This window comes from Microcaecilia unicolor, chromosome 4 (genome assembly GCF_901765095.1).
Source record: "Microcaecilia unicolor chromosome 4, aMicUni1.1, whole genome shotgun sequence".
NCBI lineage: Eukaryota > Metazoa > Chordata > Amphibia > Gymnophiona > Siphonopidae > Microcaecilia > Microcaecilia unicolor.
This window is the reverse complement of record NC_044034.1, coordinates 223,113,291-223,131,660: the sequence shown is the minus strand read 5'-3', so window position 1 is coordinate 223,131,660 and position 18,370 is coordinate 223,113,291. Positions and strand designations below refer to the sequence as shown.

Below are 18,370 nucleotides of genomic sequence, written 5' to 3'. Positions count from 1 at the left end.
AAACTTTGCATGCACCATGAAGACAAGATATACACAGAATGTGGGTAATTCTATAAAGAAGCGTTTACTTTTGGGCACCCACAATGTACCTCTTGTATCCTATTCTATGAAGAACAGTAGGCATCTACTGTGGATCTGGAAAACTTAGAGTCAACATTTTTGTCTGAAAATTTTGTTAGAAATTGTCTTGAGTGAGTTAATTGGCAAATGCAGGTCTCAGCAGATTTCACTAGATGTTGTGAAAAAGGCCAGTACTGGACTAGTGTGCATAAATAGAATAGTCTCTGCTAACAGCAAATGCTTCCAAATCATACTAACAAAGGGCCCCAGTATAGAGGGAGTGGATAATTCTGTAACTAAGCAGGTATTTCTCTCTAGACAAGAATTGCTATTGCTGACTCTTCTCTTGCTCCCAAACTGCAGCTATTATGCTTAGCTTAAAAAGGCAGTTTGTAACTGTTAGATTTTCTTTCAGATAATTGAAAAATACCATCTACTAGATATAATCCCTTTTGTTTCCCTTAAAACATCTGTATCCTACATGTCCAAGACCTCTTTTCTATTTTTGCTGATCTACTGATTTCTTTGAATCAAATTGATTGATTACTTCATGTTTAGCCAAACCACTAATGTAAGCTGTTTTTGTCTATATAATTCTGTATCCTTTTCCTTTGTCTGGCAAGGAGCTCATGAGAAGAGAAGTGACATATGATTGCTAATGGCCAGTTAAAGAGCAGTTAACAGGCTAAGCGCTAATATTCAGCATGAGATAGCTGGTTATAAGTACATAAGTGCATAAGTGTTGCCATATTGGAACAGACCGAAGGTCCATCAAGCCCAACAGTGGCCAATCCAGGTTACAAGTACCTGGCAAGATCCCAAAACAGTACAATACATTTTATGCTGCTTATTCTAGAAATAAGCAGTGGATTTTCCCAAGTCCATTTTAATAATGGCTTCTGGACTTTTCTTTTAGGAAGCTATCCAAACCATTTTTAAACTGTGCTAAGCTAGCTGCTTTTACCATATTGTCTGACAACGAATTCCAGAGTTTAATTACACGTTGAGTGAAGAAATATTTTCTCCAATCCGTTTTAAATTTATTACTTGGCTTCATTGCGTGCCCACTAGTCCTAGTATTTTTGGAAAGAGTAAAGAAGCAATTCATCTCTACCCGTTCCATTCCACTCAGTATTTTATAGACATCTATCATAGCTCCCTTGAGCCGTCTTTTCTCCAAGCTGAAGAGCCCAAGCCATTTCAGCCTTTCCTTATAGGGAAGTCATCCCATCCCCTTTATCATTTTCATCACCCTTCTCTGTACCTTTTCTAATTCCACTATAACTTTTTTGAGATGCGGTGACCAGAATTGCACACAGTTTTCAAGGTGCGGTCGCACCGTGGAACGATACAAAGGCATTATAACATCCTCGTTTTTATTTTCCATTCCTTTCCTAATAATACCTATTTGCTTTCTTTGCCACCGCAGCACACTGAGCAGAGGGTTTCAAAGTATCATCAACGATGACTCCTAGATCCTTTTCCTGGTCTTCACTGAATATTACCGCTTAGCAGTTAACTAGCTATATCACGCTATAAACCACTCTGGTTTGTCTCTTCAAGGGCAGTATATCACGTCCAATAAACCTAAACCTATAACTGGCTATGAATATTCAATGCTTTGCGAGCTAAGTTTAGAAGCCAAAGCGGACCGCCTATCTTTGGCTGCTATAAATTTAACCAGTCAGCGCTGAATATTAACTTGACTGGTTAAGTTTATACTGGCCAAAAAAATAAAAACCCCAGATATTCAATGCCAGTCACCAGAAACGACCCGGCATTGAATATCCGGGCTCAGTGTCGATTGCAGAACTTAGCTAGCCTGCTTCCCGTGGGATGAATATTGGCTGGCTGGTGTAAATCCTGGCACATAAGTTAAGCGCGGATCCTCGTTATTCAGTAATACTGACTGCATCTTTAGTGAATGCCCTTGACCCACCCATGTCCCTCCTATGACCACACCCGCCTTTGAGTTTCGAACTATAAGATTTGCACGTGGATCTTTATAGAACAGTACTTAGCAAGATGAATGTGCAAATCCAAAATGTTGCCGATTAACACCAATAATTGATTGTTAGCACCCAATGATTGGCACTAATTAGCTTGTTAGCCAATTGAGTTGCACATGCATCTCAGGATAGAGCACAATTATGTGTGTGGAAATCTGCACACCATTTATAGAATCCCGGGGAAAAAGTAAATATGTACAAATTACATGGATACATAGATCAGACATATCTAAGTAGTCTCAATCCTGTCAGTCTAGCTGGGACAAAGTCATTTTTCTCCATTTGCTTTTAAGCACTTCCTCAGAAGACGTCCAGTATTTGTTTTGCACATGTTGCACTGCATACTGTGTTTCTAAGAAAAAGCCAGAAATCTTCTAGAATGTCCCAAGCTTGGTGCTGATGACTGTCCCAGAGAAATCCTCCAAATCCCGACTCCTTGCAAGGGTGAGATACAGGTAGAGAGAAAGACAGTTGAGAACCATCTTGGTTGATGATGTTGAAGGCTGGAGGAGAGATGCCAGCAGTGCAAGGACGCAGGAAAGGATATGTTCAGCCTTCCTCTGAGAATGATAAAAACATACCCAAGATATTCTGTACTGCAGGGGTGGGATGGGGGCAGAAGACTGGGCAACAGATGTGGGAATGTTGAGGACCAGGTTCTCTGATGTGCTTCTATTCCTCCTCCATTGTGCTCTCACTGTCAGACATGGTCATGCCAGGGGTAGCAAAGCTTAAGCTTTGCGAGAGGGAAGCAACCCCAACAAGAACTCCCCGATTCCTATAAAGTAGACAACTTGAGCAATGCCAAACAGAGGAGCGATGACAAGAGCTCGGCAGTATGCTCCCTTCAGGAATGCTGCAGGGCCTTCATTCCGCCAGATCTTCCTGAAACAGCAAGCACACAGCAAAGAAAGAATCAGATGAAGACAGCACAATAAAAAATCTATTCCACTTCTACCATACCTGCACAGGATAACTGAAAATACCTCACCATGTACAGAACAGGTACAGCATGAACAGATTACTGCCCTACCACCATGGGCAACAGCAGTACACACACACACACTGCCCCACAACAGGGGCAACCTTACCTCACAAATGACAGCATTGCACAGTGCTACTCGCAACTCAGATAACATATGTTAGCCTAAGGCTTCTGGGGTATTACGGCTCTGACCCCTGGTCTCACCTATAAGGTGATGGCAGTGTAGGTCAGTGGCTCCCAAACTTGTTCAGGTTTTCAGGATATCCATAATGAATATTCATAAGAGAGATTTGCATACACCTAAGAGCGGGAGTAGCCTAATGGGTGGTGATTAGTGCAGTGGCCTGAGAACCTGGGGAACTGGGATCAATTCCCACTGCAGCTCCTTGTGACTCTGGGCAGATAGATCACTTAACCCTCCACTGCCCCTGGACTGGTATAAAATAAGTACCTGTATATAATATGCAAACTGCTTTGATTGTAACCACATAAAGGCAATATATCAAATTTCTTCCACTGTATGCAAATCTCTCTCATGAATATCCATTGTGGATATCCTGAAAATCTGACTGGTTTGGGAATCACTGGTGTAGATAGAATTGGTGTCTCCCAGCTCTGGCTTATCTTTTACATGTTACAGGAGCAGTATTCTGCATAACAAAGACTGAACAGACAGGCAGACTCCTGAATCCTCAGGAAGTCACACCTGCATGCTAAGAGGGCATCAACTTATAGCAGGGGACAGTATCTCTCCTAGAAGTTCCTTGTGCTGTCTCTGAGGTCAATGCAGAAAGCTGAATGGCCTCATTATGGATGTTTAAGATACTGTGCACTCATGTGTACTGGTGAGTTAACTCCTGTGCTTGCAGTAACTGTGTACTTCAGTTCAGGGTAGCTTTTTGCATCAGCCCTTCTGTCCATAATCTTCTGTTCTGGGTCAGCATTCCAGTCATTAAGGACTGCTTTCAGCACCCACACTCTGCCTGCAAACTGCTCCAGTGAATCATCTGACAGAGGTGAGAAGGTTCTAAATACTTGGAATGGGTTAAAGTGAAATAGATGCTCTATACCCCTTTTCACTAACTGGTAGGGGCTACTGAGAGCCAAATTTATGATAGTGTGGTCCCACAGCCACGTGCCTGAGCCTGTCAGAATCCAGATTTTTCCTTTTATACCTTCCTAGACCCCAATAAAGTCACAGGGACCAAAGTCCCAACTCTGGTCAGTGCTCTTATTTGCTGTTCAATTACATTAAAAGAGCTTTCCTCTTCTGTGCCTGTCTGACTAGTTTCTCCTGACTGCTCTATAGTTTTCCTATTTCTTACTCAGCTATACATACCTCTGTCTTTCTCTGTTTCTCGTGCCCTAATGCTCTGAACTCTTGTGGTAAGGCAATAGCACTGAAAAAATAACACCAGAGCAGCGCAGAAAATTAGCTCACCAATGCTCAAAGAAAATGGTATGCAAATTATATGCATGCTGTTAAAGTGAAAGCAAGGAAGGGAACATGCTTGGCACATGTATAGAAGTTAGCGTGGTAAGTGCAGCTCCTGTGTGCATCCACCAAGCAAACCTGAACGTGTTAGTGTCTGTTTTCTGTGCTTTTAAATATAAGCTGTTCAATTTGTTTTTTACTTGGAAAGTTTATATTTAAATTCAGGAAGCAGGCGCCAGTGTCTGATTTCACTTTCAGGTTTGCTCAGACTCATGCACATTTGTTTCTCACTACTGGCGCTTAGGGGCTTGCACAGACTTCTTTTTCTTCAAAACTGTATAAAAAATGGCAGATTTTAGAGAGGGAATCATGAGAAATCCTCTCTTCAAACTCCCTAATGCCTGCTCCGAGATGGAGTTATTTTTTACAGCAGTAAGGCAGCTTTGTTTTGTGTGCTGTTCTCTAAGCATTGGGAGGAAATAGGAAATGAGCTCATTAACATGCATTTGACTACATGAGCATACTATTTTTGCTAATCTTTTTGGCGTGCTCGTTATTTCCCACATGAGCGTCTGATGCTGGTACCTTAGCTGGATCACAAACTCGCTGTGAGTATCATCTGTCCCTTTTGCAAAGTCCAGAACATTTTAGTCTGTAGGTCTTGGGGGTAATGGCATAATGGTTCAAAAAAGCTTTGCGCACCTTCTCAAACTGGGAGCATGTCTCCATGGACAGTCCTTAGAATGCCTCAAGTGTTCTGCCAGTGAGCTTGCCTCCCAAATAGTGCACCCAGTCTTTCTGAGAAATCTCATTGAGGTGGCAAAGTTTTTCAAAGGCAGTTAGATATCCATCTATGTCATGTAGAATTATGAGCACAGTCATGCACTGTGGAATGGGTCAAAAGGTCAGAGATGATGAGACTGCATGACTCTGGAATTTATGGTCTATTATGATACCCTTACGGGCAAGCAGGCTTGGGAAAGAAACTAGTATAAACAGGAAGAATGTGGTTTAATATGTTAAGGAAAGCAGATGGTGAGAACCAGATAATAATCTATGAGAAGGATAATTTGCAGAAAAAGTCTTGTAAATCATTGTCTGAAACAAACGATATATAAGCTGCCATATCAGAACAGTGTTTCAGAGAAGCAGTCACCGTGAACATCTCTTTATATAATTGTACTGATCTCTCATGAGAAACTATAATTATATCTGTATTTGGTAAGTAAAGAATTGACATTCTCATATGCACGTAGCGCTGGTTTTTTTTATCCCCCCAAATTGTTGATGGCTGGTACATGCTAATTTGGGAGGGGTACAAGGGGCCTAAAAACATTGGTGACCTCCGACGGTGTGAAGTGTGGAGTCAAGAGTCGCCCGGGACGCCAGACGACAGGACTCCACAAGTACGAGATTGTGTCTAAGGTTCAAGCTGCAGGATTCTTGACACACGTTTGGTTTAAAGAAAGGTATCTAGGTTCAGCTGTGAGACTCCTGGATAAGAAAATTTTCCATTTGGTGAGCTTTGCCAGATTCAGTCGTAGGATTTCTGGGACATTGCCAGTGCAGGTTTACACAAAGAGTGGTAAGTTAAACTTTATTTTAATAATATATAGAAAATTATATAAATAAGAATGGCTACACCTCTTGAGATAGTAATTAAGTATTTTCCCTCAGACAAAAAGGATCTTACTAAAATTTGTAATAAATGGTATAAGTGGAATAAGAAACAGACTGATCTTTGTTGGCCCCCACAGGGATCTTTTGACCCGAATACTTTGCGTACATTAATTAAATATAATGAGACTTACAAAAAGTGTAAATCCCACACTAAACATTTACAAGCTATTAATAAATGGATCTTAATTGGAAATAAAGAAATGGAATCCACGTCTTTACCCGATTCCAGTAAATTCCCACTTTTTCCGCTGGCAGCTACAGCTCCACCAGCAAATCCACCATATGATAGTCCGACAAGCTCTGAAACTACTAAAGTATTAGCTTGCGGTACGGCTGTGGGTTATGAAAAATTATATCCCAACCTTATCGATCTTAAACAAGAGAATAGCCCTTTATCTGAAACGATCACTGGTCCACTGCAACCGGTTACTGTCCAAATTAAGGGACTTGTAGACCTGACACCCACGGGTCATTCTAAAAATCCTTGCATCTCCGAAGAGGACACTAGTCCTACTCGTCCATTATTTAGAGATGATCGACACCCTGACCGTAATCCCGTTAATGAGCAGGACATGGAAAACTTAAGGCAGGAATTAATTCAGGAAGCACAGAAAAGTACTAAAATTCCCTTAGATACTGAGATGGAAGACAATATTTCTTTGATAGAGCACGATTTAGAAACACTACGAAAAGATATATTACAAATGTCACAGAAATACCCAAGATCAGTTATTGCTAACTGTACTAGATCTAAGGCAGCCTCTTCAGAAGGTGCCAAGGGTTACCAACTTGTGGGATTCACTGATACAGCCCCTAATACACCAAATGAATATGTAGCCCAACAAAAAAATTCTTGGTATTTTGTTCAGCCGTGGGCTGACAACCTTGCAGTTTGGTCTGAGTCCCTTTGGCCACAATCAGATAGAAATCCCTATGAGGGTTCAGTACAAACTGACAAACTAAAGGTTGCTCGAGACCTAATTTGTTCTCACCCAGATCTTGGCTGGGGTCCGAGGGTTAAAACTTATATGGCTGAGGGTCTTAATATTTGGGAAAAATATGAGAACAAATTTCCTTGTATAAAACCCTCTGCACCACCAACTAAAGTTCTACCCCTGTTTAACAAATCTTCTGCAGGTGTCCCACATACAGAGTTCATTCCATACTCTGATGTAGAACTCAATAGTTTAGCTCAACAATTAACTGATTTGTCTGATGGGGAAAATAAATGGATATGTAGATTTGAAGAAATAAATGCATACGTAGATTTGAAGAGCTAACTATGGGAAAAACACTCGCAGTAGGCGACATCAAAGCTTTGTTAGCGCGCATACCCCAAGCTAAAGTTTTCGATCTTTTTACAGCCGCTGGATGCGGCAATGCGGCTACTGAAGATACTTATGATGGCTCTGAATTTTCTATCATTAAGAGATCCCTGTTTAATGCCATAAGTATTAGCTTTCCCACTCGTACGGACTTCTCCGTCCTTACTTCCCAACCCTGGGAACCTAATGAAAATTTTTACATGCTTAAATTACAACAGCTATACAGAGAAGAGACAGAAGAGCGTTTCGATGCTCCAAATAGTCTCCCAATATTTTACCATTTGTTTAAGGAAACTTTACCTTCTAAGATCAAGGAGGGACTTGATAATACTGTAGGAATTTCCCAGAAGCTATGGCCAGAAATGAAAGAACACATTCTACACCATTGTAGAACCTTTTTGAAAAACACCCAAAAACAACAAAGAAATGCAGAAGTTGCAGACTCACTTAATGTTCCTGCAAATCACCTTTACATACCGATCCACATGGTGATCCAGGACCTCACCATGTCCCCCACACGCTGTATTAGAATAGTAGGGGACGGGGAAATAATAGAGGGAATTTCCATGGCAATTTTCGAGGGCGACAGCAACAGAGGGGCTTTCTAGGGCGTGGCACTGATGGACAATCTAGTCCATATCTCTGGTATAATATTCAGTGTTGACAATGTAATATGGGTCATTTAACCTCAGAATGCAGGCGTGGTTCACCTCAGGTGTCATCAAACAGCACAAACAAATTGGGCCCGATCCGAGCTGTGGATCCTGCCTCTGGCCTCGGTGTAGGGGTTGGGCTGGAGAATTGGATACAAGCCATTTCCATCTCCAACTTCATTTTGTGTAGCTGGAATTCCCGCTCACACTCTTCATGTCACTGTTCGTCTTCCATTCACCGCTGTTGCTCTTCCCGTTCCTCTCACCACTGTTGGTCTAGCCGCTGCCACTCTACCGTGTAGATCTGCTGGATCTCAGTTGGTGTGGCATCTGGCCCTGCCAACTCATGGCTTCTGACCACAAGGAGTATGGTCTCCCCCCAGGAGAACTCTGCAAAGGCTGGTTCTGCAGCTCCTCTTTGCTGAGGTCATCCGCTTGCTCTTGTGTTAGGTCAAGCATATCCGTTGTCTGAGGGCTGCTACAAGTCACCATCATCACACTGCTAATCTCCTAACACTACCAAAAAAACCTAAATGGGGAAGGGACCCTGTTACTGCTGCACTCGTTCACTATGCTCTGTGTCTGAAGGTTACAGGTAAAAAAAAACTCTGAACCACTCAGTGGATGGTGACCCTCACTCCACGAACTGTGCCTGACAATCCCACCACACTGCCACCAAAAAGAAGGACAAAGGTCTGTCATGGAACACCTAGCACCCACCTGGGGTTAACTCCACCACCTCCAACTCCAGGCTCCGTCCCTTCTGTCTCGCCTCACCCCATGCCTGGAACAAACTCCCTGAGCCCATACGCCGTGCCCCCTCCCTACCCATCTTCAAATCAATGCTCAAAGCCCACCTCTTCAATGTCGCCTTCGGCACCTAATCACTACACCTCCTCTCAGAAAACTTATCTACCCCAACTTGACATTTCGTCCTTTAGATTGTAAGCTCTTCCGAGCAGGGACCGTCCTTATTGTTAATTTGTACAGCGCTGCGTAACCCTAGTAGCGCTCTAGAAATGTTAAGTAGTAGTAGTAGTAACTCCACGGTCCCCAGCACTGTTCAGCCCACCTGCACCTGGGCACATGCTTTATACTAGCCAACCCTCCACCCCATGCACTAGGTTCCACTTGCCTCTGGGTGAGTCTCCCACCCACAAGTTACTCTCCAGTGATTTCTGGGACACTGGGGCCATACTCTCAGGAGTCCCACAGTTCCTAGAAAGCACTCACAGACCCAAAACACAAACCACCAGGATTCTTAGCCCAGGACAACAGAGCCAATAAACTAACAGGTCTATTGTTACAGTAAAACAGTGAACATTTGGAAAACTAGGTGAAAATGTACAGCAAGCAATAACAGATAACCAAAACAAGGATCAACATTAAAACTATCTAACACTTGTTACTACCTGGCTAGCACCTGGGGAGTTTCAGGAATAACTACTCACAAGCCTTGAACAAGGTCTCAGGACAGAGATGTTTCTCCTCTGTACCCCCAAGCTGAGACTAAAATCCTGTACCTCCTAACTAGATTTGAAGTCCAGGACCAATCAGAGCCCAGAGCACCAACTTTGAAAGTATCTTGCTAATGGTACTACAAGTTCCCTTTTCACAAGGCTAAATTGAAAAAGAAAGTAATCTTCTCTGCAACAGTTTTAAAACTGAAAACAAACCCCATCTGCCGGCCGATTAGAGAAATACATGTTATGAAATTATTACTATCCACTGTTTCGTCACATTATCATCTTATTTTCCATTTTCAAGTGCCTGAATTGAGCAGGCGCGGGAGTGCTGGCATCGGCGACTGAAGCACACTGCTAACTTCTGCACTGCTCAAACAGCATGGTAAAGCGCTGGGGCAATGGCTTCTTTGTCTGGCGGGACTTGGGCATCTCCGCCAGCGATTCAGCTGGTGCTGCAATTTTGGAGGTTGTTTAAGCCTAAAATGTGTGTGTTGGGGGGAAGGGGACTGAGGTTCCCTCGTGGTTATGCCCCTGGGGAGAAAAGAAGCTGGATAAAGGTGTAAGAGTGCACTGAAACACTTCCTCTTACGCATTCCAGCTATCACTGCTGTAAATAAGGTATTTTCTGGAATGGCTATGGGATTGAAGTGAGTCAGGGGGTGGAGCCATGAAGTGGGGTGGGTGTAGCCAAAGTAGAATGGGGTGGGGCTTGGGGCATGCACTACAATCTCCCTCTCAGAAATTGGGCCCCTTTTGCAGCTCTAAGGATGACCCCACACATTTCAGTTATATGCAAAGATAATGAATGTTCAGAAGAAAGAAAGAAAAATATCAGGTATCCATATCCATTCCAGTCCCTAGGCTAGGAGCAATGCAAACTCTCACCATGGCCAGCATGGTGTCTCCAGCCCTTTCTGTATTTAATATATTGGAAACATATTCACCAGCATCAGATTACCAGCTCTCAGCTGTGACAGCCCTCATGATTGATTCCCCCCCCCCCCCCCCACCATAATGTTATGCTACAACACTCTCCCTTCTTTTTTTTTTTTACCTCTTTTGTTAACTGATGTGTCATTGCCTCTCTCACATATTGCTTTGCCCTCCTATACCTTACCTGTGCCAAACTTCTGAAAATGCATGCTTTAAATCAGGGTTTCTCAATCCAGTCCTTGGGGAGCCCTACGCCAGTCTGGTTTTCAAGATATCCACAATGAATAATACAGGAGATAAATTTGCATGCACTGCCTTCACTGTATGCAAATATATCTCATGCATATTCATTGTGGATCAGGGGCATATCTGGACTCCGGCGGTAGGGGGGGAGCCAGAGCCAGAGGGAGGGAGCACATTTTAGCCCCCCCTCCAATGCCAGACCCCCCCCGCCGGCACCGCACCCCCCCCCCCCCCGCCATTGCCAGACCCCCCTCCCGCCACCGCCAGACCCCCCTCCCGCCACCAACGACTCTCTCCACCACCCCCCCGCTGCCAACCCTACCCCGCTGCCATTGCTTACCTTTGCTGGCGGGGGGGGGCAGCTGTTGATTGAATCCAGTTCAGAGTCTGACGTCGCAGCACGTTGTACGCGCGTACAATGTGCTGCGACATTAGACTCCAAACTGGATTCAACAGCTATACAGCATGGGCCGACCACGGAGGACGAAGAACTTTACAGACCTCAGGTCGGCTGGCGGGGGTTGGGGTCCCCCACCAGCTGAAGACATATTTTTAAAGGCAGCGGCACTGGCAGGTGGAAGCGGACCTTGGCTGGCGAGGGTTGGGGTCCCCCGCCAACAAGGGTAGGCAGCGGGGGAGGGTTGACAGCGGTAGGGGGGTCCAGTGCGAAATCTGCGGGGGCCCAGGCCCCTGTGGCCCCACGCAGATACGCCCTTGTTGTGGATATCTTGCAAACCAGACTGGCTCAGGGTTCCCCAAGGACTGGGTTAAGAAACCCTGCTTTAGATCCTTTTAGCCTGCCCTCCCCCGCCCATCCTGTCAGTCTTCTCCCATATTTTAATTGACTACTGTAACACTTAGATGTGTTACTGATTTACAGTGTATCAAACAAAAGTGAACCAGGAACTGAGAGCCGCTGCAGCTGCCTGGGTGTTGGAGAATCTGTCTACATTACCTGGTGCAGTCTAGGATTCCAGCGTACGTATCCTCATTAACTCCTCTCTGTAAGGACTGCAGACGGGTCTTAATCACTGAACAAAACACAAGGAAATATTTTACAGTGTAGGAACAGATATTTTTTTTCATAAATTTCCGAATTATTGACATGTGATTCCTATTAAAAAAAAATCTTTGTATAACAGTAATTCTGTCTTTTAAATCAAGGAATATTTGAAGATCTTCACCTACAGATTTTGTAATTACAATTTGTATATGTATTGGTGTAGCAAAAAAAAAAAAAAAAACCCAACAACAGAGGAGGCCCCCACCACCCAGTAGGATTGATGAAAAGCACAGAGGAACCAAGGAGGAAGGGCCCAAAATATGTAGCTAACAAACTGGATGAGGTGCAAGGAGAGGGGGAAGTTAGAACACTGTATAGATAATAATAATAATAAAGCTTATAGCCCATTCTAGCCTTTCAGTTCAGAGCTGTTTACATATTAAGTTTCTGGTCAATATCCAGGAAATCACAGACAATCGTAACAATTTGCAAAATGAAAAAAGTATGACTTAATCTACAACCATCTAATTAAAACAGTGCTAAATTTACTACATATTTCCTTAAATAAGAATGTTTTTATATTAGGATGAAATTCCATATAGGAGCCAGATAATCTGATAATAGTTGACATTTTTTCCCAACCCTAGCTACCTGGAAAGATAACAAATGTTCAAAGAATTTCAACTTTTTTATACCCCTAGGGGAGGGAAAAGAAAAAAAAATTATCAGACCCCTTTCTACTATCCCTGCTATTTGTTGGGGTGTCAGAGGGTTGGGTGGCATTTTGGAGATTTTTTTTTTATTACATGGCCCCTTTAAGAAATAATGGGCCTGACTTGTGGCCCATCGTCTGCATTACTGCAGCCAAGAATGCCTGAGGTTCCCGGCTGCAGCATCACAAATTTAGTAAGTACCCCTCTTACCAGTCCTTTTACTAAACTCAGGTAAGCACTAACGTGTTTACCACAGCAAAAAAGGGCTTACTGCAGGACGCACTCAGACATCCCGTGGTATTTTTTGCATGGGCGCACACTACCCAAGACCTAAAATTAGGCATGTTCTGTGCTAATTGGAGAGCACAGCTGCATTGTCCCACACTAACCGATTAGACCATGGTTAGCATGCGAGTCTTTACTGCCTACAAAATAGGTACCAGTAAGTGTCCAAGCACTGATGGGAAAATTAGGGCATGACATGACCATTACTGTTGGAAATAGAAAACTTGGCCATTTTACCTACATGATAAAAATGGCCTTAGGGCACGGGAATGACAGAAAACAGAGGGTAGGGTTAAATGGTCATTTTTCTCAGTGAAGGAGAGGGAATAGTGGAGTGCCGCAGGGATCTGTACTGGATCTGGTGCCATTTAACATATTTATAACTGATATGGAAATCGGAACCACGAATGAGGTGATTAAATTTGCAAATGACACAAAACTATTCAAGGTTTTTAACACACATGCGAACTGTGAAACACTACAGGAAGACCTTTGGAAACTGGAAGACTAGGCATCCAAATGGCAGATGAAATTTAATGTAGACAAATGCAAAGTGATGCACATTGGGAAGAATAATCCAAACTCTAGCTAGTCATTTACACAAAGGTAGTGCTTAGATCATGTTCTGGATAAAAGCCCTCAGAAACCAACGGCAAGTTGCCAAAGGGTTTGAACGCTATTACGTTGTCAAGACTTAATCGTAAAAAGCGTTTGATTTCTATCATAGGGCAGAAAAACTCCAGACCAAATTATTTGTATTTTATGTAATTTTTAAAGATTGATAGAATTTACTTCTGTTTAGAAAATAGATCCTCTCAGCAGCAAACTTTATAATCATTAACAAGTTTGCACTTAGCTTTAGTTTTTTTGAATGCAGCACCGTTCTGTTGCGGTGGCAGCCACAAAAACAAACAGGATGTTAGGAATTATTAGAAAAGGGATGATACACAAGACCGAGAATACTATAATGCTTCTGTATCGCTCCATGGTGCGACCTCACTTTGAGTACTGCATTCAGTTCTGGTCGCTTATCTCAAAAAAGATAATAGAATTAGAGAAGGTTCAAATAAGAGCGACCAAAATGATAAAGAGGGTGGAACTCCTCCCATATGAGGAAAGGCTAAAGAGGTTAGGGCTTTTTAGCTTCAAAAAGAGACGGCTAAGGGGAGATATGATTGAGGTCTACAAAATCCTGAGTGGTATACAATGAGTTGAAGTGAATTGATTTTTCATTCTTTCAAAAACTACAAAGAAGTTATTACATGGAAATACTTTTAAAACAAATAGGAAGAAATATTTTTTCACTCAAAGAATAGTCAAGCTCCGGAACTCTTTGCTGAAAGATGTAGTAACGGTGGTTAGCTATCTGGGTTTAAAAAAGGTTTGGACAAATTCCTGGTGGAATAATCCAAAGTCTACTATTGAGACATACATGGGGGAAGCAATTGCTTGCCCTGGAATTGGTAGCATGGAATGTTGCTGCTAATTGGGTTTCTGCCAAGTACTTGTGACCTGGATTGGCCACTGTTGGAAACAGGCTACTGGGATAGATGGACCATTGGTCTGACCCAGTATGGCTATTCTCATGTACTTATGTTCTTATGTTAAGCACACGCTAAGACCAATTTTTACCGCAATTTGATAAAAAGGCCTCTTAGTCTACAGGTATCTTTTTCACTGGATGTATAGATGTAAAAAAAAAAAAAATCCTCATTCCCTCTCTTTTTATATATTTATGTTAGCATGTTTGTGAATCTTAGTCCAAGCCCCCCCCCCCTCCCCAATTCTCCTGAAGACCCTCCCTACAGGCCTCCCACCCAACCCCTCAAGGGCCCCCTGGGCCTACCTGAAGAAATCTCTGGTGGTCTAGTGGAATGGGAAAGGAATAATTTCTAGTTCTTAACATTAACCCACATTGATAACTTCTCCCTTAGCATAGGATAGCAGACAGAACCCTAAATGATTTTCAGAGATAGTTTCTCTAAATGCAATATTTTTAAGAATTTATGTTTGTTTCCTGATACAAACCCTAATGGATCAAAGGCATAATCTCAGAAATTTTAGGCTGTTTTCTAGAGTAAGATTGATTTGCTTACTTTATTTTTTGTGTATTAGATTGTAAGCTCTTTGAGCAGGGACTGTCTTTCTTCTATGTTTGTGCAGCGCTGCGTACGCCTTGTAGCGCTATAGAAATGCTGAATAGTAGTAGTAGTAGTAGAAATGTAGTGATCTTTTTCAATACTTTTTAGTTTCTTCCTCCAAAACATTTATGACATTCTTTGAAAAGTGATTATTTCTGCCCTGGTACTACAGAAGAACTGCCATGTAGTTATAAACTCCTTTTCCAATTTCATAGATAGTATTTATAAATGGTCATTGACTTATTTAAAAATTATCTTTAAAACTATTATGCTACTTCTTATTTGATAGATTATAAAAACCACTTTTTAAAATTAGATTTGAAGCCAGCCAGAAACACTCCCTGGATGATTGCAAACAACTGAGCTTTGTGATTTGTCCTTTCATGGCTCTGCATGGCATAGGACAGGGGTGGGTAACCTTGGTCCTTGAGGGCGCAATCCAGTCAGGATTTTATGATTTCCCCAATGAATATTTATGAGATTTATTTGTGCACAAGGGAAACATGCATATTCATTGAGGAAATCCTGAAAACCCGACTGGGTTGCGCTCCTCGAAGACTGAGGTTGCCTACCTCTGTCCCTTCTCTCATTCCTGAAGCTATTGTATAAGGCGGGATACCAGAAGTGCAAGCTTCTATAGCCCAACCCCATCCCATCATCAGGGGTCCAGTCCAAACTTACCATCTAGAGGATTGACTGCTACAGCAGCAGTGCTGCCTGCAATGCAGCCAGACACAAAAGATACATAAAAGGGAGCTTTTCCATCAGGAGTCTTCTGACCCAACTTGTTAAGGTTTGCGAAGAGCGGAAAATAAACCATAGAGAAGGGGACATCCCTGCAGGAGAAAGAAAGAAGAGACCATAGTCAGACGGAATGAGCATTCTAGAAAGGTAAGACCATGCAAACAATATCATTAGGGGAATACGAGCATCTAGTTTGCATCGAAACACATATATGATTTCTGCATCAGCAGGGAAACGTTATCCTCTCTGTTACAAGAGAAAAATACAGATATCTACTATGTATTACAACCAAAATGTTCAGCCGTTCAATGTTACCAGAGTAATATGTACATCCTCTCTGTTTCTCACCAGAGTAACATATACATCTGCTCTTTATTGTCAGGGAAACATGCACTCGCTCTTTCACCAGAGTAACATATACATCTGCTCTGCATTGTCAGAGTTGCATGTATACCCGCTCTTTCACCAGGGTATAACTAAGACCCGTGTGCTGCATCTTAATCAAACGGCGTTAGGAAACATCATAGTACCGAAACCACGTCATTAGGTATTACAACCTACATCTACCAAGTCCTTGAGCAGGCTAAATCCATCCTGTTTTTATCACTTGATCTTTTGGCAGCGTTTGACATAGTAAATCATTCTCTTCTCCTTCTTCGTCCTCAATCTATTGGCATCAACCACACTGTCTTAAAATGGTTTACTTCTTATCTTACTGACTGATCTTACACAGTTCATTTTAATGGATCGATCTCAGCTCCATTCCATCCAGGTACAGGTCTACCACAAAGTTCTACTTTATCACATATACCCTTTTCAATATTTTCCTAGCACCCCTTCTAGAACTAGTCCAATCCCTCAAATTGACAATGTTTGTCTACGCCGATGATATCCAGGTACTCTACTCTTTAGATACTTGTACACCAGCTGATATTATAAAGCTAAACCTTAAACTCTCTACTAATACTAACTGGCTTCAAGAAAACCACCTTATTCTTAATCCTGAGAAATCACAGCTTGTTCTTTTTTAAACTTCTGCGCAGATCACACTACCAATACCTATCTGTCTTTCCAATGTCCTGGTTACACAAATGGACTCTGTCTGCATTCTAGGTGTTCTCTTGGATTCTGAACTTTCATTTCAAACACAGATTGCAAATGTCATCTGTGGTTGTTTTTATAAACTTTATCTAATTTGGTCTATTCGCTCACTCATTAACCCATCAGCTCTCAACGTCCTAGTTCACTCCCTGGTTATTTTCCAAATGGACTATTGCAATTCTCTGTTTCACTAGGAAAACATGAATGTCCTCTCTGTGTCACCAGGGTAACACCTCCATTTTTGCTATGGCACTGAATGATCCTCCACTGCTCCTTTCCACAGCTTACGGGTCTCAACTTTATTTCTATGTAAAGCATTCCTTATAGCTAAACGATGCAGTTTGCTACAAACAAAAACTAATTTTTCCAGGAGCTACATACATGTTTCCATGACCTTCTTTATGAATGACAGCGCCAGCTTGTGTCTCCACCTCTCATCACAATCATAACTTGTAACACAAAAGCTGTTATTTTAGAAACACTTCCACGTATAAATGGTGGCATTTACATATGTCTATCGCATGCATATGTAAATAACTAGTTTTCAGAAAGTCACTATTTAGATGTGGAGATGTGAATGTGGCTTGAGTGGGTCTAAAATCAACACACATATTCTACATTTCACAAAGGAAATACACATGTATGGGGAAAAATGTCCACATCACAAATTTACACCAGCTCAAGTGTAAGGATAGAATTTTTTTTTTAATGCTTGTTTTGTCCAGGGCTTTACACAAAGGAATTAAGGAATCATTCTCCTTAATCCCCTGTAGTTTATTTCCCTTTGAAAATGAAACCAAAGGAGAACCAAGGGAGAAGCAGGCTGAGAACCAGACAGCTGGGTTCAAATCCCACTATGACCTTGGGCAAGTCACTTAGCCCTCCATTGCCTCAGGTACATTGTAAGTCTCCAGGGACAAGCAAATACCTAGAGGGGCATAATCGAACGGGACGCCCAAGTTTTCCTGAGGGCATCCTAGCAGGACATCCCCGCAGGGATGGTCGACCTAAATATTGAGATGGTCGACCTTAGAGATGGTCGTCCCCGGTTTTCAGCGATAATGGAAACAGAGGATGCCCATCTCAAAAACGACCAAATCCAACTCATTTGGTTGTGGGAGGAGCCACCATTCGTAGTGCACTGGTCCCCCTGACATGCCAGGACAGCAACCGGGCATCCTAGGGGGCACTGCAGTGGACTAACTGATGCACTAACTGAATGGAAAAAGCCCTTCCCTTACCGATCCCTTAGCGATTCGGAAAGGAACGGGCATGCATGAAGGAAATCGCATGCAAATGAGCTGCTTGCTGTTAGCTCATTTGCACACGATTTCCCTCTTAAGGAGGGGAAGCCAGTGCAGAGCAGCCAAGTGTTATGCGTGGCTACTCTTTGCATGCCAAAGACTGCTTCATATATGCAGACAAGCTGTGTGTATAATAGCCGTCTGCAACCTTAAATAAATTGCCATCTACAACCTTAAAAAAACACAAATCCAGGTGAAAAATGTCCAAGTGCTTGTCAGGGACTTCTTTTTTTTTTTTTTTTGAGTATGGGTGAAGGACATACAAGTGTTAGGTGCCTTTGCTATGCCTC

At 42.5% G+C, this 18,370-nt stretch overlaps 1 protein-coding gene across 5 annotated transcripts in view; it reads right to left on the bottom strand.

The window, feature by feature from the left end:
- Positions 1-1,782: 1,782 nt before the first annotated feature.
- Positions 1,783-18,370, bottom strand: part of SLC25A22 (solute carrier family 25 member 22) — a 195,730-nt gene continuing 179,142 nt past the window's right edge. For all 5 annotated transcript variants that reach the window (XM_030201269.1, XM_030201271.1, XM_030201272.1 and 2 more), the window contains 3 exons: positions 15,613-15,767; positions 11,745-11,820; positions 1,783-2,954 (listed from right to left, as the gene is read on the bottom strand). In XM_030201269.1, coding sequence (XP_030057129.1) covers positions 2,801-2,954; positions 11,745-11,820; positions 15,613-15,767 — 385 coding nt within the window. In that variant the 3' untranslated portion in view covers positions 1,783-2,800. The remainder of the gene's footprint in view (positions 2,955-11,744; positions 11,821-15,612; positions 15,768-18,370) is intronic.